The following is a 26,248-nucleotide window of genomic DNA, read 5'->3' on the forward strand; positions in this document are numbered from 1 at the left end:
GACTTCCAGCAAACCAGGCACATTTAAATGATTTAATGAGTGGAATACAAACACAATTGTTTCCCCGTTGTCAAAGGAATTCATATAATTGTTGAGCGAAAACAGTTCCTTCGCAGGTAGATCAATTCATATTATGAGGTATTAACAGGCTTGGCTAGTAGTTGTATTACACGAAGATGGAGCATAAGCTCCTATATCAGCAGGAAGCAGCCATAAAGAACCCGCTTTAGTATTTCTATTCTGACATACATATTAAAATGTCCTAATTATGGAAAGCACAAGGGACTTCTGTATCTTCCTGGAGTGCTGTTTTGATGAGATTTCCAGTCCTTGCGCTCTTGTCACTATCATCTCACATCGGTATTCTGACTGCATGCCCAAAAAGTACTACTGTGATTCCTACCATGGTGGTCACATCATGTTCTGCAGTCAGGTGGCAGAGAGACCCGGAGCCTGAACATGATCGGCGTGTGTGACTGGGTGGAGTCTGCTGCCAGACTGACATGATAATGTGTCGTTGGCGGGAGGGTTGACAGGAGGATATCTTTGTGGGAGTAGATGTCAAAGGGACAAATGTTGTCCGCCATTCAGACCGTTCTGCGTTATATTTCATTTTGAATTAGAGGTACACCGGGAGACAGGACACAAATGGGCCTCAACAGGTAAAAGAAATGTCCTGGAATATTCACATGGTAATTTATTCAAATTGGGTAAAAGCTGTCAGGTGTTTGATTTGTATGGCTCAGCCCAGACAAAGCTGAATTTGGGACAGCTATTGGGAACCGGGAGGATTGAAACAGCCCCGTCTCAGAGATGCTGTTGACAGGTAGACGTAGAGACACTGCACGTTCAAAGTAGCTACATGCTGACAGAACACATTGAAAGAGTGGTGGAAACGTACACACTCCCGGGAGAAACCTTCAGTCAACAGTAAAAAGAGGCATGATTCATTCAGAACCAAACAAAGAAGAGGTGATAGGTCATTGCTACCCATGGGAGGCTGTTACCCTTAGTTACCAATGATTCCTCGTAGAGAGTGGGCAGGGCAAGGCTGGGCCAGGCTGGTCGCTGAAGGATGTTGAAAATAATAACGGGAGGAGGAGGAGAGTAGTGGGAGGAGGGGGGAGGCGTAAAGCAGAGCAGCTGGTTGGGGATGTGATGAGGCGGGGCTACTGCCTGTATCCCAACACTACTGGCCCTATTGAATGACACTACTGCTGCTCAGGACGCGGGACAGAGGTAGGACATATTACCACTTGTTCTCATCGTTCGCTGTGTGTCCGATGGAGAGAGACGGAGGACGTGTCGGTGTAGTGTTGTCTCCATGACCGGCACAACTTCAGCATGTCTCGTCGTTTATAACCTCACCCACTGGGTTTAGAGAAAGGGACTGGTTTGAACGGAGCGTACCGTGTGCTGTGGGGGCCGTCTGTATTGCGTGTGTGTGTGTTGTTGCTCTTCTCGTGGACTTTCCAATCAACTGCGCCCGGCAGCAGCAGAGTCAGTCACCTGAATTAATGGACGGCCATCATGTGGGCTGTGACTGTGGTGTTTTTGTGCTCCACAGCTTCACCCAGTCCACCCCCGGGATCAGCCTCCTGGCAGAGCGGGGGGACGGGGAGGGCTTCTCTGCCTCTGTGCAGGCTGGAACTGGGGGTAATTAGCCGTAGTAATCACTGGTGATGGAAAACCTAATTCTGGGCAGAGAGAGAGAGAGAGACAGATGAGGGAACAGCAACAACAAAAGCCCCTCAGAGAACAGCCAGTTGTTAGTGGCAACTGGTGGAGATGGCACAGGGGGATTCGATGTATGGGAGAGAGAAACTGGAGCACATTGGAAATGTCCTCTTACTCTCCCACACACACACACACTCTCTCACAGATGCACACTCTCTCTTAAAACATTTTAATACACAGCTAATGTCTGTGTGTTGGCACTCAACAGTGTTTTCCGTGTGTCTTCTAATAATGGCTTCTCACATTATTTATGTCATAGCTTCTCTGTGTGATCGCTTTTTAATGAGATTGCTGAATTGTTTTAGGGGCCTGCGTGCTGAAGCACCTGAAATTCCTTAACCAAACCTCTTGGTTGAGTCCCTGCTTGTTTGGTAGCCACACCCTAACAATGCTGCTTGCGATCTGAATTTGGATAGTGATCCCAATCGCCCGGCCGAGCTGGTCCAGCTGTGTGGATCAATACCAGCCCAGATTGACCAGGAGACTGAACATCTTGCAAGAGTAAATACCCACAACCCTCTGTGTAGAGATAACCTCCATTTGGGTATTGATTGCGTGACTGTCGCAGTCCAATTAGCTTAAGGTGAAGGCAGGATGTGTCTTTGTTTCATAGCCCTGCTTCAGACCTTTGTTTGCAGGCCAAACAAAACCCAATGCCAAGCTCTGTACTGAGCAGAGTTTTGCTTTGTGGCAATGCAGCAGTTGTAAACTAGCTGACAGGAAGATAGTCTGAGTGGAGGGACCAGCTGAAGCACGGTTCAGAGCAGACTCAAAAGCCCTAAATGAACTGTTGTCCAAGGTTGACCGAAAGACAGCAATGCGTTGTGGTCAGTTGGGTGATCAATGGCAGAACCAGTTAGCCCTTAGAGTAATTCGCAGAGACCCATTGTTTTGCCATCTGGTCTAATTCTCCTGGTGCTCAATGCCTTGAGTTTGCTTGAAGCTTTTTTCCCCCTTCCTTACTGCCAGATCAATGGTACCACAATGCAAATGTAAATATGCTAGGAACCTGGGCTGTTTAGTTTTATTTGATGTGTTTGATTAAAAGCAGTTATTGATTCCCACCCAATGATTTAAAGTACTGATGAAAAGGTTGAATATCCACGTGTCCTCCTCCTGTCTGGACATGGTGTTACATTGATAATATCCACGTGTCCTCCTCCTGTCTGGACATGGTGTTACATTGATAATATCCACGTGTCCTCCTCCTGTCTGGACATGGTGTTACATTGATAATATCCACGTGTCCTCCTCCTGTCTGGACATGGTGTTACATTGATAATATCCACGTGTCCTCCTTCTGTCTGGACATGGTGTTACATTGATAATATCCACGTGTCCTCCTCCTGTCTGGACATGGTGTTACATTGATAATATCCACGTGTCCTCCTCCTGTCTGGACATGGTGTTACATTGATAATATCCACGTGTCCTCCTCCTGTCTGGACATGGTGTTACATTGATAATATCCACGTGTCCTCCTCCTGTCTGGACATGGTGTTACATTGATAATATCCACGTGTCCTCCTTCTGTCTGGACATGGTGTTACATTGATAATATCCACGTGTCCTCCTCCTGTCTGGACATGGTGTTACATTGATAATATCAACATGTCCTCCTCCTGTCTGGACATGGTGTTACATTGATAATATCCACGTGTCCTCCTCCTGTCTGGACATGGTGTTACATTGATAATATCAACATGTCCTCCTCCTGTCTGGACATGGTGTTACATTGATAATATCCACGTGTCCTCCTCCTGTCTGGACATGGTGTTACATTGATAATATCCACGTGTCCTCCTCCTGTCTGGACATGGTGTTACATTGATAATATCCACGTGTCCTCCTCCTGTCTGGACATGGTGTTACATTGATAATATCCACGTGTCCTCCTCCTGTCTGGACATGGTGTTACATTGATAATATCCACGTGTCCTCCTCCTGTCTGGACATGGTGTTACATTGATAATATCCACGTGTCCTCCTCCTGTCTGGACATGGTGTTACATTGATAATATCCACGTGTTCTCCTCCTGTATGGACATGTGTATCTTTGAAGGTGTGGTTGTGTATCTAATGTTGTGGTTGTGTATCTCTGTGTTTGTTCTGCAGGACTAAATCCATTACAGACATGCAGGTCTTGTAACCAACGATGGCTTACAGGAAGAGGCCAGGGACCAGTGGCTGCAGCATGGTGGAGCCCCCCTCCCAGGCCCCCTGCTCTGCCCCCTATCCCCCGGAGCAACACAGCCTGGAGCAGGAGGAGGCACTTGAGGGAGGAGAGGAGGAGGAGGAGGAGGACGTCCGCTACTGCAGCCAGCAGGGCCTGGAGCCAGAGATGACGGACAGTCGTCCTGCCACGCCTGCTACACCAGAACATGACCCCCAGCATGACCCCGGTCAGGTTCACTTGGACCGCAACGATCACGACGACCACAGTCACAGCGACTGTCACAGTCACCACGAGGTAGACTGCCATGTCCGTGACCACGGTCACGAACACGAAGCCTGCCACGGTCACCACCATGACCACGCTGACAGCCTGGACGGAGACTCCAGCTCCGACTATGTCAACAACACTTCGGAGGATGAGGACTACGACGAGGGCCTGCCGGAGGAGGACGAGGGCGTCACGTACTACATCCGCTATTGTCCTGAGGATGACAGCTACCTGGAGGGCAACGTGGACTGTAACGAGGCTGAGGTGGAATACGCCAGCAGCACCGTGCAGCAGGTCCAGTCTGAGAAGCCCACCCACACAGACGACTGCCAGGAGGCGGTGGAGGAGTGGGTGGAGGGAGACGTGGGGGAGGTGCGCTGCGAGGTGGTGGAGCAAGACCCGGATGAGCAGATCTACGACGGGCGACCGCAGCCCATCCTCGACCACCACCCCCACCCCGCCAACCTCCTGCAGGAGGAGGAAGAGGAGGAGGGGGACGACAGCGAGGAGTTCCTCCCCAACGAAGAGGCAGAGGAGGAGAGAGATGGGGTCGGCTATACTGGGGACTACTACGCCCCAGAGGACAATGGGAACTCTGTGGTTCACGTAGGGAGGTCTCCGTACCGTGGCCGTAAGGTGGTGGTGGAGGGGGAGACGGGGGAGGAGGCGGAGGAGGACATTGACCAGATAGTGGCCGAGATCAAGATGAGCATGAGCATGGGGAGTCTGAGCAGTGGAGGCACCGACCCAGGCCACAGTCCTGAGGAGCTGCTGGCCGACCCACCTGAGGCCCCGGCCAAGCTCGAAACCCCCACCCCCCACCGCCACGACAGCCGACCCAAGTCCCTCAAACTCCCCTCCACACGGCACAACCACCCCGATCTCCAGAGGGGTTTCAAGGTGCGCTCCCGCACCCCGGAGGAGCGACAGAAGTGGGCTGAAGAACAGGTGAGATTTTGATGTGTACCGTTGTCTTGTTCGTACACGCTCGTTTACAATAATGCAAGAAAAGTCGGACGTGCAGATTAACTGATGAGAATGTTGTTGGAATATAAATCCAACGTTTAATCTCTCTGCCACGTCATTCAGGGACATCAGGGCCAGGGTGATCAAAGTGATTTTCAGACTTCAATTTCAAAGTCTAACACTAATCTCCCAGGATAAACATGACTTGGGTTTTTAATCATCTAGATTTTGGGCATTTACCAGCAGATCAATTTTAAACTAAAACCCACTACAGTTCTTGTGCTCTACACTTGACCTCAGCGGGGCTCGTCCAGTGCCCTCTGAAAGGGATCTGTTTTGAGGATACATCAATATACATACATTACAGTGCAGTCCATTATTTGGACAGTGAAACTACTTTTGTTGTTCGGGCTCTGTACTCCAGCTCTTTGGATTTCCAATAAAGTACAGACTGTCAGCTATCATTTGAGGGTATTGTCAGGTTGTCTGACCTCTACAGCGGATGAACAAAGAATACTCACCATAATGAAGAGAGAGTATTAAAAAACTGTCCAACAGAACCAGAACACTCCATGAGGTAGGCTTGGACGTCTTAGCCAGAAATACTTCATCAGCCGAACTACAGACGCTGGACTGCAAGGAGCAAAAAAAGGAAGATTTAACCACATGCCTCAAAGAAAAGTTACTGGACTGTTCTTCATCTTGTAGCAGGACAATAACCCTAAACATTCTGCCAAAGCAACCAAGGTGTTTTACAGGGCCAGGGCCAAGGTGTTTTACAGGGCCAGGGTCAAGGTGTTTTACAGGGCCAGGGTCAAGGTGTTTTACAGGGCCAGGGTCAAGGTGTTTTACAGGGCCAGGGTCAAGGTGTTTTACAGGGCCAGGGTCAAGGTGTTTTACAGGGCCAGGTTGTTTTCAGGGTCAGGGCCAAGGTGTTTTACAGGGCCAGGGTGTTATACAGGGCCAGGGCTAGGGTGTTATACAGGGCCAGGGCCAAGGTGTTTTACAGGGCCAGGTTGTTTTCAGGGTCAGGGCCAAGGTGTTATACAGGGCCAGGGCTAGGGTGTTATACAGGGCCAGGGCCAAGGTGTTATACAGGGCCAGGGCCAAGGTGTTATACAGGGCCAGGGCCAAGGTGTTATACAGGGCCAGGGCCAAGGTGTTTTACAGGGCCCCGAAGTGGAATGTCTTCACTGGACAAGTCAATCACGTGACTTAAATCCAATTAACAACCCATTTCTGAAGACTGAAGGCAAAAATACCCCAAAACACACAGGAACTGAAGATGGTTGCTGTACAGCTCTGGCAGAGTTTCACCAGGGAAGATACCCAGTGTCTGATGGTGTATATGGGTCAGAGACTTCAGGATGTAATCAAATCCAAAAGATTTGTGACCAAGTATCAAATATTGCGGGTATATTGAAGATTATGGTAACTATGTCCTGTTATTTTTGATCCACTATAATCAAGGGGGGACAATTTATGACAGGGGCTGTAATTCCTGGTTCACAGTTTATGGCTATAAATCAAAGCTTTATTCCTTTAGTCTATTTTAAATCCAATATGCTGGAGTACAGAGCAGTAGAAAACAAAAACTTGTATCACTGTCCAAATACTTATGGAATGAATATATGTTTATCACAGCTGGATGCCCTAACATAAGTTGTATGGTCAGGTTATGGTCAAATTCCCATAGCCGAGCCATGCTTTTGCAAAACAACATTTGTGAATAAGGTTAGTGACAGGGTGAGTTGATGCAATTTATCTACATAGCAGGGCTGCCCACCCCTGTTCCTGGAGATCTACATGCTGGAGGTTGTCTCCTCAACCCTGGGTGTGACTTACCGGATTTAGCTTTCACCCAGCTAATCAGGTGTGTTAGATTGGAGCTGGAGGTCTACATCCTGGGGTTTGGAGAGAAAACCAACAGGACGGTAGCTCACCAGGAATTAGGTTGGCCAACCCTGCTATATAGTATAGTTGTTAGACACCTCTCCCAGCCGTAGTCACACACTGAGCTCTAATTGACATTTAGATCATTTAGTCGGAGCTCTGAAACAGGGCAACTTACAATAATCAATGCACACATGCGCAACACTTTTTCTCCGTGGCAATCCAACCGACAGTTTTAAGCGGCGTGTTTTACCTAGAGCAACACTGGAACCGATCTCCCACACTCACTGGCCTCATTCAGACCCAGGCGGTTCTGGACACACGCAGAGTGTCTTCCTGTCTTGCCCTGCTGCCCTGTATACCCCACCCGGCTTGCCCCCAGCTCAGCAGATGGTGAGGGGATGGGGGAGGGACACATACTGAGACACACCTGCTCCATCGTGTGCACGTGTCTTATGAATAACGCTGTGTGTGTGTGTGTGTGTTCTGTATGCTGTGTTGTTCCAGATCTGTGGGACAAGCCACATAACTGGATTATATTTGGAAGCAAGCACACAGTGTGCGAAACAATCAGTGACGGAAAATAAAAATCGATGTTATTCATTTAACCCCACTGCCCGGGATAAATTCTGTATATGTTTGTGATTTTATGCGATGGCAAAAAATCACTTTCGTGGTTTAAGTGATGTGATTAGGGCTCATTGAAGTGTCTGCAAGCATCTCATTCAGGTTGGGTGCTGCCTCCTACCTCAGGGCAGGGATTTGTTTTATCCTGTTAAACAAATGGATATGACTATTAATAACTGTTTGTACAAGCTGATGTCTAGATATTGAATACTAATCAGGACTGATGGTTTTGCTGTCGTTGCCAAGGGAGTATTTGTCGAAATCTTCAATTGTAGAATCTTTACCACACTTTGCTTTGCAAAGTAAATGTGAACTATAATTATAGTTTTAGGTAATGGTGCCCAGTACAACATTGTCATTTGTATAAACCAGAGAAACACATGTTGCTGAACTCCATTCATGTCTAATACAGTAACAGTGTGACCTTTTTTTCCATTACACATACTACTATCTTTTCTCTGACCCCGTGCGAGATGTATCATTTCATTTCAACTGTCGTCTCGGAAATCTGTCATTAACTCCATGCTGACCTCATGATGGTCCCTGTCTAACCACTGCTGTTACCCGCACAGATGACCAATGAGGCAGAGCAGCCCAGGAAACAGCAGCGCTCTGACCTCAATGTGCCTCTGGAGAACAACAACGTCCCTGAGGTAACTGTCTCTGCCGTCTGGACCTGTGGGGTAGTGGTCCGAACCAAGGTTATAATATAAAACTACACAAGAACAAGCATTTTTGTGAACTGAAGTAAGATAAGATATGATAGATTTAAACTGGCCAAGGCTGTGTAGATGTGATTTTTTTTTTCTTGTTTAAATAAAACACAGTTGGTGCACAAAATAATGATGACATGTTATAAATGTAGCGTCCTAAAAATTTACTGTTTATGCATCACAGCCAATCGTTGTGCAGTTTGATTGTGTTGAACATTGATCAGCACCCGAATGCATTTAATTCTCAGGTTTCATTTAGTAAAAGCAGAGTAAGACTATGTTTAAATTAGCTTTTACAAAATAATAGTGTTTAGTAATCAACTACAAAGGCACCTTTGCCAAAAAACAATAGGAAACAGAATTTAATTATTTTTTGTATTGGTTCGCTACGTACAGTCTAAGGATGGCTGTAACATATCACTCCCTTCAATATCAAGGGATAAAGCATATTTAATTTAATACAATGTGTGAGGAGGAACAGTGTGACGACAACCACTCTGTGGTTGGCAAGTCATGACTTTGTGGGTACTCAAACCTTTGCTGTGTTTACAAGTAATTATCTGACTAGCACACTTTTAAAATACTACATCAAAAGCTTGAATTTGATATAAATGTTATCAATCAAAGCTTGCAGAATGTGGTGAATATTTTTTTTTTTCATATTCAAGTAATATTGAAATATTGAAAGTAATATTCCTTTTTGGTGATGTCCAATGGTAGCCATTTCATGAGAGTGGTATTTATTTTTGAAAAAAAACCAAAAGCAACAGAGTCCTTAGTGTTTATTATTTTTAGGTTGTTAGTTTTCTATTGGACTGACTGGAAATCTGACAGATAAATCCCAGTCATATCTTAATATTGAAGTAGAAAGCAATGAGTTAGATACATACCTTACCTATATAAAATGTAATATCAATTTACAGCCAGCTGTGTATGTTGTAATATTAATCTCATTCATTTTCAACATATTATTGTTGTTTCTTTATATCCTCTCACATCAGATAAAAGGAACTTGGGTCAAGTACATCTTTAAAATATTTTAAGTTATATAGGGCAGTGTCAAGGTGTGTGTGTGTGTCGTGTCGTACTCAAAGCAACTACACAGAGAAATATCGTGTTGCCTTCCTAAAGTAGTTATTCATAGATGCACAAACACAAGTAGCTGCTTCCAATGTACTATTTCTAACCTAAAACTGAAAAGAAACTATAGCGTACAATGAATATAAAAAGTCTACACACCCCTGTTAAACTGCCAGGTTTTTGTGATTGTTTTTGAATGGGCTATGGGGTAGGGTAGCAAGACGGAAGCCTTTTCTTTCAAAGAGAAACCACCAAGCCTGGCTGAAGTTTGCAAAACAAACATCAAGTCTCCCAAATGCAGGTGGGAAAATGTGTAATGGTCTGATGAAACCAAGGTTGAACTTTTTGGCCATAATTCCAAACAGTATGTTTGGTGCAAAAACAACACTGCACATCACCCAAAGAACACCATATTTTAATAATATAAGACTGTAAAAGTGCAATATGAAAAAATATGTAATAACTTGTGACTGGATATGAAAGCACTACAATAAATTAATTAAAAAAAATAACACCATACCCACAGTGAAGCATGGTGGTGGCAGCATCATGCTTTGGGGGTGTTTTTCTTCAGCTGGAACCAGGGCCTTAGTCAGGGTGGAGGGAATTATGAACAGTTCCAAATACCAGGCAAGTTTGGCACAAAACTTTCATGCATCCGTTAGAAAGATGAAGAGGAAGTTCACCTTTCAGCATGACAACGCACACATCCAAATCCACAAAAGCTTGGCTTCACCAGAAGAAGATTAACGTTTTGGAATGGACCAGCCAGAGCCCAGACCTGAATCCAATTGATCTGAGGGGTGATCTGAAGAGGGCTGTGCACAGAAGATGTCGCAATCTGACAGATGTGGAGCGCTTTTTGTAAAGAAGAGTGGGCAAATATTGCCATGTCAAGATGTGCCATGCTAATAGACTCTTACCCAAAAAGACTGAGTGCTGTAATAAAATCAAAAGGTGCTTCAGAAAAGTATTAATTAAAGGGTGTGCACACTTATGCAACCAGAGTTTTAACCAGGTGCAACCAGTTTATTGTGAACATTTCAAATTTGTTTTTCAATCTTTGTCTCATTCTTTTACATCACAAGAACCTAGCATTTTAACAGGGATGTGTAGACTTTTTATATCCACTGCAAATATTTGATTATATCTGAAGAAATGACACTTTGCTACAATGTAAAGTAGTGAGTGTACAGCTTATATAACAGTGTAAATTTGCCGTCCCCTGAAAATAACTCAACACACAGCCATCAAAGTACAAACCGTTGCCAACAAAAGTGAGTACACCCCTAAGTGAAAATGTCCAAATTCAGCCCAATTTGCCATTTTCCCTCTCCGGTGTCATGTGACTCGTTAGAGTTACAAGGTCTCAGGTGTGAATGGGTAGCAGGTGAGTTAAATTTGTTGTTATCGCTCTCACACTCCCTCATACTGGTCACTGGAAGTTCAACATGGCACACAATGGCAAAGAACTCTCTGAGGATCTGAAAAAAATAATTGTTGCTCTACATAAAGATGGCCTAGGCTATAAGAAGATTGCCAAGACCCTGACACTGAGCTGCAGCACGGTGGCCAAGACCATACAACGGTTTAACCGGACAGGTTCCACTCAGAACAAGCCTCGCCATGGTCGACCAAAGAAGTTGAGTGCACGTGCTCAGCGTCATATCCAGAGGTTGTCTTTGGGGAATAGATGAATTAGTGCTGCCAGCATTGCTGCAGATGTTGAAGGGGTGGGGGGCCAGCCTGTCAGTGCTCAGACCATACGCCGTACACGGCATTAAATTGGTCTGCATGGCTGTCGTCCCAGAAGGAAGCCTCTTCTAAAAAGGAAGCCTCTTCTAAAGACCTTGTAACAGTAACGAGTCACATGACGCCGGAGAGGGAAAATGGCTAATTGGGCCCAATTTGGACATTTTCACTTAGGGATGTACTCACTTTTGTTGCCAGCGGTTTAGGCATTAATGGCTGTGTGTTGAGTTATGAGGGGACAGCAAATTTACACTTTTACACAAGCTGTACACTCAATACTTTACATTGTACCAAAGTGTCATTTCTTCAGTGTTGTCACATGAAAACATATAATCAAATATTTGCTAAAATGTGAGGGGTGTACTCACTTTTGTGAGTTACTGTATATACAGCTCTGGAAAATTATCGGTTTCTCTGGTTCTACTATTCATAGGTATGTGTTTGAGTAAAATGAACAGTTTTGTTTTATTCTATTAACTGCTGACAACATTACTCCCAAATTACAAACACAAATATTGTCATTTAGAGTATTTATTTGTAGAAAATAACAACTGGTCAAAATAACAAAAAATATGCATTGTTTTCAGATCTCAAATAATGCAAGAAAACTAATTCATATACATTTTTCAACAACAAAATACACATTTTTTAACTTAGAAAGAGTTCAGAAAACAATATTTGACCCTAAATTAACCAAAAAAAATTTCACATCTTTCATGCGTCTTAGCATGCTCTCCACCAGTCTGTCACATTGCTGTTGGGTGACTTTATGCCACTCCTGGCACAAAAATTCAAGTAGCTCGGCTTTGTTTGATGTCTTATGACCATACATCTTCCTCTTGATCAAATTCCAGAGGTTTTTAATGGGGTTCAGATTTGAAGATGGCTGGCCATGACAGTTTCTTGATCTGGTGGTCCTACGACCACACCTTGATTGACCTGGCTGGGTATCATGGAGCATTGTCCTGCTGGAAAAAACAGTTCTCAGAGTTGGGGAACATTGTCAGAGCAGAAGGAAGCAAGTGTTCTTCCAGGATAACCTTGTACTTGGCTTAATTCATGCGTCCTTCACAAAGACAAATCTTCCTGATTCCAGCTTTGCTGAAGCATCCCCAGATCATCACAGATCCTGCATCAAATTTCACAGTGGGTGTGAGACACTGTGGCTTGTAGGCCTCTCCAGGTCTCCATCTAACCATTAGACGACCAGGTGTTGGGCAAAGCTGAAAATTTGACTCGTCAGAGAAGATGCCCTTACTCCATTCCTCTACGGTCCAATCCTTATGGTCTTTTGCAAACTTCAGCCTGGTTCTTCTTTGCTTCTCATTGATGAAGGTCTTTTTTCTAGCTTTGCATGACTTTAGCCCTGCCCCTAGGAGCCTGTTTCGAACCGTCCTCCTGGTGCGCTTCACCCCAGCTGCTGTTTGCCATTCTTTTTGTAGGTCACTTGATGTCATCCTATGGTTGTTGAGTGACATTTGAATGACTTGACGGTCATAGTACATTTTCACCCTCTGCCAGTCTGTAGCTTTGTTGTCCCCAATGTCTGTTGCTTGACCGTGTTCTTATGTACCGCCGTCTTGGAAATGTTCAGGATGGAAGCAACCTGGCTCTCACTGTATCCCTCTGCCAGTAAAGTCAGAATTGAACTCATCTACAATATACTCTGTCCTGTAAAGACAATAGACTGTGTCCTGTAAAGACAATAGGCTGTGTCCTGTAAAGACAATAGGCTGTGCCTTTAAAGTCAATAGACTGTGTCCTGTAAAGGCATTAGACTGTGTCCTGTAAAGGCAATAGACTGTGTCCTGTAAAGACAATAGGCTGTCCTGTAAAGGTAATAGTCTGTGTTCTGTAAAGGCAATAGGCTTTGACAACAGGCTGTGTCCTATAATGATGATAGGCTACGTCCTGTAAAGGCAATAGTCTGTGTCCTGTAATGATGATAGGCTGTGTCCTGTATTGACGATAGTCTGTGTCCTGTAAAGACAATAGTCTCTGTCGTGTAAAGACAATAGTCTGTGTCCTGTTAAGACAATAATCTGTGTCCTGTAAAGACGATAGGATGTGTCCTGTAATGACGATAATCTGTGTCCTGTAATGACGATAGGCTGTGTCCTGTAATGACGATAGGCTATGTCCTGTAAAGGCAATAGGCTGTGTGCTGTAATTACAATTGGCTTTGTCTTGTAAAGACAATTGGCTGTGCTCAGTATTGACTTGGCAGTCCCGAACCACTCTTGACCTGTCTGTTATGTAGGACTCTCCCAGTCAGCCCTTTCTGTTCTGCCCAACCTCCGTAAGAGAACTCTTCTCTCCTCTGCCTGCCCAGCCAGGCGTGGTTTCATCCTAACCTGGTGGTGTGGACAGGCTTGCACACAATAGAACTAAGCTTGAAGATCACAGATAAACTGCACTCAGACAACTTCACATAAAGGTCATCTAGTTTTGATGGCATTTAAGTATTGGCCAAGCAACAACTGGGGTGTGTATTTCCGGAAGGCGCCTGTAACGACAGGTCCTTTGATGTTGTGTCATTTTTAATGCATCTGGGCCTTCCTCTCTGACATGTTAAACGTCCTCACGTATTCACTCTGTGGCCACGGTCAGAGTTTAACGGCTGACCCACATGACGACACAGTGAGGCAGAGCTGCTGTATCAGTGGTGGCCATCCCTCAGTGGGCTCTCTTTGGGTTGTCTTTCATGACAAGATCTGTAGATATCTTCCCCTATAATGCTGCTTCTCACCTTCATTTTGTGTTCCTGGAATGGGTGGTAACACTGGTCGCAATCCGGTGGAGACCATGAAGTTCTTCTGCACTGTAACACGTATGTAACTGTTCTTTGGAACGTTTCATAGGGATTTCTTCTTCATCAGTTCACGAATAGGCGGTTAGCTGATTTTTTAAGAGTCCTCTTCTTTGTTAGGGAGAAGCTGTCAGTTATTGTTTATAGTTGTTTTAGTCGTGGTTTTGCACGGAGGCGGTTTTCCTTTTATTTTCATAATATGTGTTAATTCATATTTTATTCCACTTTACATTATCAGAGAATTTTATTGAAGACTGTTTCTCTTTTTCAGCAAACAAAGAAGGCTGCATCTTTCCCCAGCTTTGTTGATGGTAAGCCACTTCTATATATTTTGTCTTTAATCTCTGTTTCATAATCTTTTGAGGATGAGTCATGTTCACAACATTAAAACCAGATATTCTCCTGTAAGAGGCTCACATCACTTTGGGTGCAGGGATTCTCTCTCTCTCTCCACAGATTTTTGATTTGTCTCTAATTCAAGCGCCTTAATAACCACTCAAAATGCAAAGTGACAGCTCGCGGAGTATTAGTGAGGGAAAATATGAGCTTGCAGCTGTTCCACACCATTAACATTGAGAGAGAGAATAAAAGTTAGCTTTTGGGACCTTTTACCTGATATGAATCCACTTCAGGGTGTCCCTGGTCAGTACAGGAGGGCTATATCTAAGCAGGCCAGCCTCAGGGCCCGGTGTGTGTTTGATTATGGATGTTTTTAAGGCATTCTTCACCCGGGCCTCACATCATTGGGAACGGACCTAATCTTCCTGGAGGCTGAGCCGTATCTTTCTTTCACTTTCTCTGATATCATGACAGCGCATTGTCTCCCTCAGCGGGTGTCACAGAGTCCACATCTACATATCACACAGGCCCATTAATCCCCCCGTGTCTCCCTCAGCTCTCCCCTCCCTTCCCTCACGCAGCCATTTTATTGCTCTGCTGTGATTGTTTGGGTAAATAATATCAAATAGCTACAGGATCACTGTGTTGGATTCATCCAACTGTACGTACAGTTGACTAACAGCACCCTGAAATATAGACACTAAGTGCCGGTCATTGAATGGACAGCACACATGGTGTTTGTTTGGCTTTGTAGGATTTGCATTTCTTTTTTAAATAGATCTAATAGCATCTCTCTTCTCCTGGTCCTCCGTTTCTTCCGTCCACCCCTCTGTTTCTTTCTCTCTCCCTCCATCTCTCTCTCCCTCCATCTCTCTCTCCCTCCATCTCTCTCCCTCCCTCCATCTCTCTCCCTCCCTCCATCTCTCTCCCTCCATCTCTCTCTCTCCCTCCATCTCTCTCCCTCCATCTCTCTCCCTCCATCTCTCTCTCCCTCCATCTCTCTCTCCCTCCATCTCTCTCCCTCCATCTCTCTCTCTCCCTCCATCTCTCTCCCTCCATCTCTCTCTCCCTCCATCTCTCTCCCTCCATCTCTCTCCCTCCATCTCTCTCTCTCCCTCCATCTCCCTCCCTCCATCTCTCTCTCTCTTTGTCAGTTCCAGGGCCCTGCGAGCCAGAGGATCTTATTGATGGCATCATCTTTGCTGCTAACTACCTGGGCTCCACCCAGCTGCTCTCTGAAAGGAACCCGTCCAAGAACATCCGCATGATGCAGGCCCAGGAAGCAGTCAGCCGGGTCAAGGTACAGACAGGCAGACAGACTGGCAGGCAGGCAGGCAGGCAGGCCATCCAACTCACACTCAGACAGACACACACAGACGCACACAGACACCCACAGACACACACAGACACACAGACACACACTGCACCGCCCATTTCATAACCTCCAATCAGCTTCCCTTCCTTCTTTTCACTTGGATCTTGTTTTGATCAAGATCATCATTTTGATCCTTGTCCTCATCATCGGTAGTTTACAGTCGTTCGGGTTTGTTTACGCCCCACTGTTGTTTATTATCTGTGTTTTTTCGTTTACTCTCATGATTTATTGATGCCCTGAAAATGAATGACCCCTTATGGTTTGCGACAATATTATTTGATCGTCCTTATAGTCCATCTACATAAACGTCACACAGGAGTAGAGAGAATAACCTGATGGAGACATCAAAAACATAATTGCGCTGACATACCAACTGAAAACCTTTTTCTAAGTAGCGCTGAACTGAACCCCTTGCTGGAGATAGTCTGTAATCTAAGCAAACAGAAATACAATTTGATAATTGGAGTCAAATTGTGAGCGTGTGAGGCGCTGGTCTTTTTAATTAAAGTGACGTCCATATTGGCCTACTAAGTCCCCATGGACATCAACGCTGCTTATCTCTCCCGCCGGAGCAGTGTGAGATTTGCCCAGAATTAGCCGTCCAGAAGGGCTCATACTGGGCCAGATTGGAGAAGAGCACATGAGTCACATTGGTGTGTTAATGGATTGCTGGCACACAGAGGTTACGTGGTTCCTGTCCCTTTTCCACATCTGATGAGCAGCCAGCCAACAGACTCAGCCGCAGTTCATTTCAATCACCTCACCACCAGTAGGCTTTCAACTTGCCTGGAGATTTATGTTTACTTTTGGCAATCTACCCTCTCAAAGGCCATGGAGTTTTCCCTCAGTCTGAGAACAGGATGATTGCGATGCGCATTCTGACACTCAGGGAAATGTAAATTTTTGCGTGTGGGACAATGTATACAGGAAATACATCCTGTGCGTGGTTTTGGAAGCCTTAGCCATTAGGATCAAAGGTCAGGCATCCCAGAATGAAACATTGCATCGTCATGAGCTGTTTGAGCCTAGTCAATGTCTTCTCCCTCTCATGAAAACACGAGCCAGGCTCTGTTATTAATATCGTATATGTCCTGACTCACTGTGCTCCGCGGGTGCTGGCCTGGGATGTCCTTAAACCTTCACCTGTGGTGAGGCCAGCCAGTCAGTCACTATAGACCTGGTTGTGCGTTTGCTCTGTGGGACGCCTCCAACCTTAAGCTTCGGTGGGCGTAGCTGAGGTAACCCTCCCATCTGAGCAGCTGCTGTCTTTCCTCTTGGTCTTTTCAGTGGAAGGGATGTGTGGGTCTACTGCTGGGATCCGACTCCATCCGTCGCAGTGAAAGGCAGTCCAATCTGTCCTCCTTTTCTCTCGCTAGCATCAAAGGCCTTTGAAGATGAAACCATGGCAACGCTTAACCGCAAGGCTTTTTTCCTTCTTTCTTTCTTTTCCTTTATTATTTGTATGTGGTTTCTCAGCTGAGGAGGAGGTCATCTGAAAGCATGCCACTTGTTCTCTCCCCTCATCTGAGGAGGAACAGCAGATTATGTCTCTCCACAGATGAATGGGCCATACATCACTCTGAAGGCAGGGGAATGGCCTCTTTTATGTGCTGGCAGCAACCATTTCTTCATACACCAATCGCTGAACGCTACGACGGGGCAGGCTACTCTGTTCTGCCTGGCTCCCTCTCTACCATTTTATGGTTCTCAGCTTTCAACCACTCACAACAACAACCAGCACACAACATTAATTACACTGCTGTCCTCTTTGTTTCATCCAAAGCTAGGGAGACTCTGTCAGGCACAAAAATGTAACATAGCAGGTAAATAGCGCGGCGTACGTATGTTTTATTGATGCGTCTCTTTTTTGGCATGCTCTCCTCATTTTCATGTAATATTCATGCAGCTTCATCGCCCACTCCTTCCGCCGCCTGCCTTGATATGCTACAGTGGATGTAGCTGAAGGAACGGCATTAGGAGGGTTGAAGGTGGAGGAGGAAACACATTACTAAACAACCCCAAATCATCCCTGTCGGCTTTTCCCTGGCTTTCCGTACAAACACACATAAAAGGGCTGGTTACACAATGCAAACATCCAACCGGCTCAACAGTCTGAGAGGCAAGATCACACTCTCTGCTCAGCCTCTCGGCCAACTGTGAAGTGGTAGAGAGAGCCCTGACCCCTTCCTCTGTGCCTGACTGATGGGCTTGCAGTGAGCCGTGGCTTTAACTCCCCCAGGCAGCCATTGTAACTGAGTTTATCTGACTGACGACGGATGGATGGTATTGGGACAGAGGAACCTGTTTACTACTCAGGGCTCACAGATAGAAACAGAGGTCCTTTTGTGTCTGGTTTTCACCACAGCCTTACTCATCTTCTGGTTCTGTGTCTGGGCTTCACCGCAGCCTTACTCATCTTCTGGTTCTGTGTCAGGTTTTCACCACAGCCTTACTCATCTTCTGGTTCTGTGTCTGGTTTTCACCACAGCCTTACTCATCTTCTGGTTCTGTGTCTGGTTTTCACCACAGCCTTACTCATCTTCTGGTTCTGTGTCTGGTCTTCACCACAGCCTTACTCATCTTCTGGTTCTGTGTCTGGGCTTCACCACAGCCTTACTCATCTTCTGGTTCTGTGTCTGGTTTTTACCACAGCCTTACTCATCTTCTGGTTCTGTGTCTGGTTTTCACCACAGCCTTACTCATCTTCTGGTTCTGTCTCTGGTTTTCACCACAGCCTTACTCATCTTCTGGTTCTGTGTCTGGTCTTCACCACAGCCTTACTCATCTTCTGGTTCAGTGTCTGGTTTTCACCACAGCCTTACTCATCATCTGGTTCTGTGTCTGGTTTTCACCACAGCCTTACTCATCTTCTGGTTCTGTGTCTGGTTTTTACCACAGCCTTACTCATCTTCTGGTTCTGTCTCTGGTTTTCACCACAGCCTTTCTCATCTTCTGGTTCTGTGTCTTGGCTTCAACACAGCCTTACTCATCTTCTGGTTCTGTGTCTGGTCTTCACCACAGCCTTACTCATCTTCTGGTTCTGTGTCTGGTTTTCACCACAGCCTTACTCATCTTCTGGTTCTGTGTCTGGTTTTCACCACAGCCTTACTCTTCTTCTGGTTCAGTGTCTGGTTTTCACCACAGTCTTACTCATCTTCTGGTCCTTTGCAGTTGACATACAGCGCTTTTGTGGAGCTCAGAACATTGGAGATTAACCAGAAAATAAAAAAAATTTCCCCAGACAGCCACCCAGCAATAGGTTTCATTGTGTTGTTTTAGACCATTTCAAAACCACTCAGTCACCAACTGTCAGTTGTGACATCCCATTTATCTCAGGGGAAGGGGACTGACATTAATACAGGACCAAATCATTGGCCTCAAATGACAGTTTAAGTCCTCTTTGGATGCTGGACTATGCTGTGATTCCTCACCATTTTAAAATGAAAATCTTTTACCGTTTGTTGATCATAAATCTGAATACATTGTGAACAGGAAGGATATCCCAAGCATTTCTTGCCACATTTGAACCCAAACCCTGAATATAAAGTTTTTGCGTATGCTGAACTTTTTGATATTAAGGTACAGTATCAACTCATTTGCATGTCTTTATGATTTGTTGTATTCAAACAGAAAGTGCAGTTTTGATCCTTGTAATCGTTGTTTAGTTTTGTTTGTGCAGAACACAGCTGTGCCATTGCCTCTATCCCTTTGGGAGCCATGGTAACACACCTGCTGTTTGGTTGAGTTTTTATATCTTAATTTATTTTGCTTTCTTTACTTCCTGCCCTCCTGTCCCGTGTCTGACGACCCTGTTCTGTCCCAACGTCTCCTCCCAGAGGGTTCAGAAGGCTGCCAAAATCAAGAAAAAGGCGGTGTGTAAAACAATTTGATCTAAGACCAGAGAATAGGGCCACTTTGACTCCCCTCACCCTGCTCCTCCCTTTTCCACTTGTCAGTCTGTCTGTCTATCTCACTAGTCATAATGAGAATGTCAATATCCCACTTCATTTGATTACCCAGCATGCACCACTGAGAAGCTGGACTGTGTGATCTCTGGCACCATTCTACCCCTGCAGCTTGTGTTTTGAAAATCCAAGCCAGAAAACAGAGATTGATGATATAAATAAATATTTTAGCCTACAGGGAATGACACAATATTTTAATAATGATAGAGATTTCATTTAATAAAAAGCTACCCGGTGGTTTCATAATGTAGCATATTTTCCAAAGGTTCTAGTAAGCCCTCAGCACATCAGTCCTTAGCTGATTCACCTAAATCCAACATGATTTAATTAGTCCACAGTGACTGGTGATTAGCGTGAATGCAATCTACATGCCTGGGACTGGCATTAACACGCCATGCAGCTTCTGACAGCTTAGCTGGTACTGCCATGCTGCTCCTGTTCTCATCTCTGTCGACAGCCAGCACACCAGCTTCGCGTCAGACCTGTTGACGTAAAGCCCAAAGGCCTACTGGCTCCCTCTGTGACTGACCAGCCCTCAGTGCCCCCCCCCCCCCCCCCCACCACTCACATGCCCTGCTCTCCATGCTGGCCAGGCCCAGTCCCTCACTGGCTGTTCTCATTTCACATATATTGTATCTTATTCCCTAGACTCATGCATGCTCAATCACATTGCCATTTAGTAGGAAAAGGAATGTAATAACTAGGATATGATATGTCACAATTCCCCATTCTGTACGTACAGTAGCCTAGATAAAAAAAAGACATTTGTGAGCATGTGAGCATGACCGCCACTCAATAAACAACAGCACCACCTGTGACAGTGCTACGAACTAGTCCTTTACAAGATATTGTAGTGTTACGATATGTTACATTTCAGGAACATGCAATGTCATTTTTCCGTCTTTTTCGTAGATCATATTTTGGATACTGTGTGTTATCAGCAAGGGGAAAATGTATAGCTGTTCTCTCTGCAGTAAGAGTTGGACACTGACTGTTCACCCAGGAGCCCCCTGTGGCCCTCGGCCGGAGTATGGAGAATACTGACTGGGCACCAGGTGGGCTCTAGCCCTTCCTCAGCCTCCCAGACAGGGTGTTCATGGACTGGGCACCAGGGTCCCTGGTGGGCTCTAGCCCGTCCTCAGCCTCCCAGACAGGGTGTTCATGGACTAGGCTTCAGGGTCCCTGGTGGGCTCTAGCCCATCCTCAGCCTCCCAGAAAGGGTGTTCATAGACTGGGCACCAGGGTCCCTGGTGGGCTCTAGCCCATCCTCAGCCTCCCAGACGGGGTGTTTATGGACTGGGCACCAGGGCCGCTCCCTCCGGTGGTACACTGACACACCTGTCTTTCTTTTGTCTCCAGAGTCCAGAGGGGGATGCACAGACACTGACGGAGGTGGACCTCTTCATCTCCACCCAGAGGATCAAAGTGCTCAATGCAGACACCCAGGTGAGGGGAGGTCAAGACCCTTAAAAATCACAGCCACATACAGATAGGTGACAAATATAGAAAACACTGACATGTAGTGTCTCAGTAAGTTGTTGGGCCTCGAGCCGCCAGAACATCTCCAATGTGCCTTGACATGAATTCTACATGTTTCTGGAACTCTACTGGAGGGATGGGACACCGTTCTTCCAAAAGATATTCCCTCATTTGGTGTTTTGATGATGGTGGTAGAGAGTGCTGTCTTACACTTCGGTCCAAAATCTCCCATTGGTGTTCATTTAGGTTGAGAACTGGGCCTGCTCAGCATTTTTCATACGTGACACATGTTAATTGCTTATTTGTATCATGCAGTACACCTGTATGGAAGCGTCTGCATTCATTATGTTCCTCCACTCCTCAGTGACAGATTTTGATAATGATTTAGTTATGTAAAAAAATGTTTTATCTGATCGGCCTCTGAACGAAAATAAAAATAGATTTTCTTAATGCCAGAAAGCCTCTATGAACATCTGTCAATAAAGTGGAAAGGAACAGTTTGAAACACTATGCCAATCCATTTATACCCATCCATATCCTCTATTAAATATGAATCTGTCAGAAATCATCTCCTCTCCAGTGTCAAATTGATGATTGACACATAGCAGTAATGTAGATGTAAAGTAGGTTGTATTTTCCTTTTGACACCTCAACTTCTACTGGGAACCGTCCCTCATGTCGATACTGACAAGGGTCAAAATTAGTGATTACAGTGGTGTCTCACTGTAGAGGATAGAGAGACACCCGACTGACTGTGAACAGTTGTTTCCCTGACATTGAATTGCAGTAAGAATAAGCCCAACAGAGAACAATAGCAGAACTGGCACAGCCAACTGTAAAGTGCTGCAATGCAGTGTCTCCACACTTCACTGTCTGCCTGGCACTTTCTCAGCTATATCTGCTTTCATGTGGATTTCTGTTGGCTCTGTTGCTTAGTTGTTGACTGTTACAAGTATGAAGTGCTCTCCCATAACACAACACTGTGACATTTACCATGGACGTCTGTTAAAACAACTAAGCCTATACTTATCCCTCGTTTCAAACCCACCAGCATTTGTGCCATGAATAAACATTTAAGAAAGGTCTTGTGAGAAAGGTGGAAGGCCGTGAGAAAGGGGAAAGGCTGTGGGCATAGTCCACACAGACAAATTGGATCATTAATTTGGCTGACCGAGTAATGATGCATCTCTGAAGAGCGCCCGGGACGGACCGGAGCCTTCCTGCTCTTTCTTTGGTCACGTCCACGCCGCCAGACGATCACGCAGACACACAGTTTACAAAAGAGCACGACACAAGCTTCCAAAAGGCTGTGCACGTTTCCTACTGCTGCTACTGTCGTCGGGATTATGTTAATGTTTGTTACTCATAGGTCATACCAATCTGAGGTTCTGTTCAAGTGTTTGCTCTTCTGGTTGCACACACAGGAGACCATGATGGACAATGCCTTGCGTACCATCTCCTACATTGCCGACATCGGCAACATTGTGGTGCTGATGGCGAGACGCCGTATGCCTCGCACAGCCTCCCAGGACTGCATCGAGACGACACCCGGAGCGCCAGAGGCAAAGAAGCAGTACAAGATGATCTGCCATGTGTTTGAGTCCGAGGACGTAAGTGTGTGTCAGGCTACGCATCCCTTCGTGATCTCCTGACCCTGTCGCTGAATGGTTTCGATGTTTTCATGTCCAGAACCGGACGATGAGGACCAGCTGAAAGGTCAAGCACGGGACGTTATTTCTAAAGAGAAATGTTTGTCTGTGTGTGGTTATGTGTTATGGCTGGTTCAGAGATTAGTCACAACAACACATGAGTGACAGATTCCTTAGCGACACCCTGTGGTGGCCCCTGTCGACGAGTGGTGCCCACGGAGTCACTGTTCACATCGCCAATGTACGATTTCCAAAATAATGTCTCGAAAATAACTGGTTAGGCTATGTTGAATAGAAATTATATTTCATGAGGGAACAACATTCTCACCTTTCTAATCATATATTGACTTGTTGTTCCTAATTTCTTGAGTGTTGGCAAGCTCGCTGGTTGGAGACCATGTCCAGTAGCTGTATTTAAAATAATGCAATTAATATATTCTGTGCGGCCTGTAAGTAGTCAGCATGGCAAGATTAATGTGGAGACTCGATAAAATAGTCCCACCACCCAATTGGGCAGATACCTAAAGAAACGTAAAAATAATTGTATATTCGCTCTACAAGCCAGGTGATTAAACATGGTCCCATGGTACATTAAGAGGACTCAGATTTGGGTCACGTTGAGAAATGCTGCCCTTAGGGATATTTAACAGCTGAGATTGGATGAGAAGATCTGTGTTATAAATACAAGTCTGATTGTTAACACATTAGTGTTTTAGCAAAGGAACATTTACATATTTCATTGTTTCCTTTTCCAACACTGACTGGCTACCTATTACAAAGTACTGGAGGCTTATCGAAAAAACCTGATCCCTTGACCTGTAGAAGGGCAACAGCTGGCTTTACGTTCATTATTTCTGAGTTTCATGGGTCAGGATTAGGGACAGTATCACAGGATCTCTGAAACCCAAAGGGCAGATGGTCTATACATTTCAACTCCAGGTTGTATTGAGTCGGATGCAGGGATGCGTGTTTCATATGTTTATCAAAGGCCAGTGCATCGTTGGATGTCTGTAGGTTGCAACCTTTGGTAACCTGTTATGTAGTACTACTGCCTGAGGTAACATATGGGGAACAGAGAAAAACTGAAGAGGAGCAGATAATCTATGATATGCAGTTAGATTGCTCTCCTTTTATCTTCTTTTTACATTTTGTCATAATAACACACTCTTATCCAGAGATCTACATTTAGCTCATTCATCAGAAGATAGGCAAAACTACAAAACGCTAGTACTAAGTACATTTTTAGCAAAGGCAGTGCTAGAAAATAATGAAGTACCAGCATGAGATCACATTTATTCAATGAACCTTACAATTTGTACAATAAATATAAAGCAGTCTCGGATCCCATGATTACAGGGTTCATGGTGCTTAGTACTTCCGTCCTGAAACATGATTTCATCAATTTATTATTAAATGATGCTTTGATATATTAAATCATGTTTTGACTTCTTCCATATAAATGCATGCTGGTCTGCATCCTCCAGTAATTCTCTGGCATCACTCTCTTCATAGACTGTCATCATGACTGTGTACTAGCAGTGTATTCCATAGAACAGTCATTACCTATAAGGGGCAAAGCTTCTTAGACCATAGCAATTCAATTCCAACACTCCGTATTTCTATGTCCTCTGTCATTGGCTCTACAGGCCCAGCTCATAGCCCAGTCGATTGGGCAGGCATTCAGTGTGGCCTACCAGGAGTTCCTGAGGGCTAACGGCATCAACCCGGAGGACCTCAGTCAGAAGGAGTACAGTGACATCATCAACACGCAGGAAATGTACAACGACGACCTCATCCACTTCTCCAACTCTGAGAACTGCAAAGAGGTTGGGCTCTCGTTCGGCGCTGTAGGCTCTCCATCCAGTGGATGCTTAGTTCCCTCTTAGAGTGAAACAGCCTCTGTTTTGGAAGAGTTCCTGATGAGTTAATACTGTTACTAATACTCATCTGTTAATACTGCACATGGACTGGACGATGAGGAACAGGTGAAAGGTCAAGCACAGAACAGTTCCATGTCTCTTGAAAGGTCAAGAGGCGTGGACAGTTCCCTCATGTCTATCTGGCCCTCCTTCCACATGTGGTATTTTTTAAAATACTTCATAAAGTTGTGTTAGTATACCAGTATTTTACCCAGCATTACTAGGAATAACAACAACAAATCCTGTGCCTCGATGTAATCAAGGTTTTTAAGCTCATAGGTCATTCGTACATAAAGTTATACACACGCAAACATTTTGAAGGCTTCAGATATTGTGTCAAATATAATCCCTTTTGGGGCTTATTTGTGGTCAGTTTGCAGTGTGAAAATTGTTGTAATTATGTTCAGTCCCCTGGACCATCTGCTCCCAAAGAAAATCGTCTGGCGGCTGTATCTAGTTGCCTACTCCAGCACTACAATCAGATTTTTCTCCCTGATTTGTATTTTTCTTCTGCCCATAACCGCTTGGCTAGAGGCACTCATCTCTCACTTTCTCCCCTGCCCCCTCTCTCTTTCCCTCTTTCCCTTGGCTGGCTCCACAGCTGCAGTTGGACAAGCAGAAGGGGGAGATTCTGGGTGTGGTGATAGTGGAGTCTGGCTGGGGATCCATTCTGCCCACGGTCATCCTGGCCAACATGATGAACGGTGGGCCGGCGGCCCGCTCCGGGAAGCTCAGCATCGGAGATCAGATCATGTCCATCAACAACACAAGCCTGGTGGGGTTGCCGCTCGCCACCTGTCAGGGAATCATCAAGGTACATGGAAGGACTGGTTTGTGGTTAACTAATACGATTACATTACTAAATCAGTTCTGTCATTTGACAATAATTATAAGGATGAATGTAAGATAAAGTCCTCCAAATTTCTTCTCAGGCATTTTTATGCTTTGACAGGAATGTATGTAATTCCATGCCGCAGTAGTGCCTGTGTACAAAAGGCAGCGGCTTAGACCGCTGGACCACCTGATGCCAAGCCTTTGCTCTGTTCTGACCACTTTATCTGTCCATCAGGGCCTGAAGAACCAGGTCCAGGTGAAACTGAACATCGTCAGCTGTCCCCCTGTCACCACCGTACTCATCAAGAGGCCAGACCTCAAGTACCAGCTGGGCTTCAGTGTCCAGAATGGGATTGTAAGTACAGTGGGAAAAGTACAATGTCAAACTGATCACAGTGCTGTTGACTTGTCATTTATGTCATCGCTCAACAGCATTCTTCTTGTCTGTTATTTAATGTGTGTTGTCATGCAAACATGGAGTATCAGGCTACGCTGAGATTGGTTTAAAATCTATTTTTATGGGATTCTATATATCTATATATATCAGTGTCTTTCTCCAATGAAACGTTCACACCCTAAGGAATATTTCTGCTGGTATGAACCTAATAGAAGGCAGCACTGAAAACGTGAGCTTTTTTAATGGTTCTTTCCTTTTAGTACTATCATGT

The 26,248-nt window shown here is 45.2% G+C and overlaps 2 protein-coding genes across 6 annotated transcripts in view; both read left to right on the plus strand.

Moving 5' to 3' along the window:
* Window positions 1–26,248, plus strand: part of apba2b (amyloid beta (A4) precursor protein-binding, family A, member 2b) — an 81,139-nt gene that overhangs the window by 52,168 nt on the left and 2,723 nt on the right. For 2 of the 5 annotated variants that reach the window (XM_010904851.3, XM_010904852.5), the window contains exons 3-12: window positions 3,853–5,128; window positions 8,239–8,319; window positions 14,292–14,331; window positions 15,514–15,659; window positions 19,571–19,606; window positions 21,059–21,145; window positions 22,603–22,788; window positions 24,474–24,653; window positions 25,348–25,560; window positions 25,816–25,935. In XM_010904851.3, coding sequence (XP_010903153.1) covers window positions 3,893–5,128; window positions 8,239–8,319; window positions 14,292–14,331; window positions 15,514–15,659; window positions 19,571–19,606; window positions 21,059–21,145; window positions 22,603–22,788; window positions 24,474–24,653; window positions 25,348–25,560; window positions 25,816–25,935 — 2,325 coding nt within the window. In that variant the 5' untranslated portion in view covers window positions 3,853–3,892. Of the gene's footprint in view, window positions 1–1,154; window positions 1,240–3,852; window positions 5,129–8,238; window positions 8,320–14,291; window positions 14,332–15,513; window positions 15,660–19,570; window positions 19,607–21,058; window positions 21,146–22,602; window positions 22,789–24,473; window positions 24,654–25,347; window positions 25,561–25,815; window positions 25,936–26,248 lie in introns of those variants that run through there. The other 3 variants (XM_034297309.1, XM_010904853.4, XM_010904854.4) reach the window with 3 other exon arrangements.
* LOC114840946 lies at window positions 15,702–19,564 on the plus strand. The gene is made up of 2 exons (XM_029125534.2): window positions 15,702–18,086; window positions 18,169–19,564. Exons 1-2 carry the CDS (start codon window positions 18,011–18,013, stop codon window positions 19,011–19,013), a joined length of 921 nt encoding a protein of 306 aa, XP_028981367.2. The 5' UTR covers window positions 15,702–18,010; the 3' UTR covers window positions 19,014–19,564.

This window comes from Esox lucius, chromosome 2 (assembly GCF_011004845.1).
Source record: "Esox lucius isolate fEsoLuc1 chromosome 2, fEsoLuc1.pri, whole genome shotgun sequence".
In the NCBI taxonomy this organism is placed as follows: domain Eukaryota; kingdom Metazoa; phylum Chordata; class Actinopteri; order Esociformes; family Esocidae; genus Esox; species Esox lucius.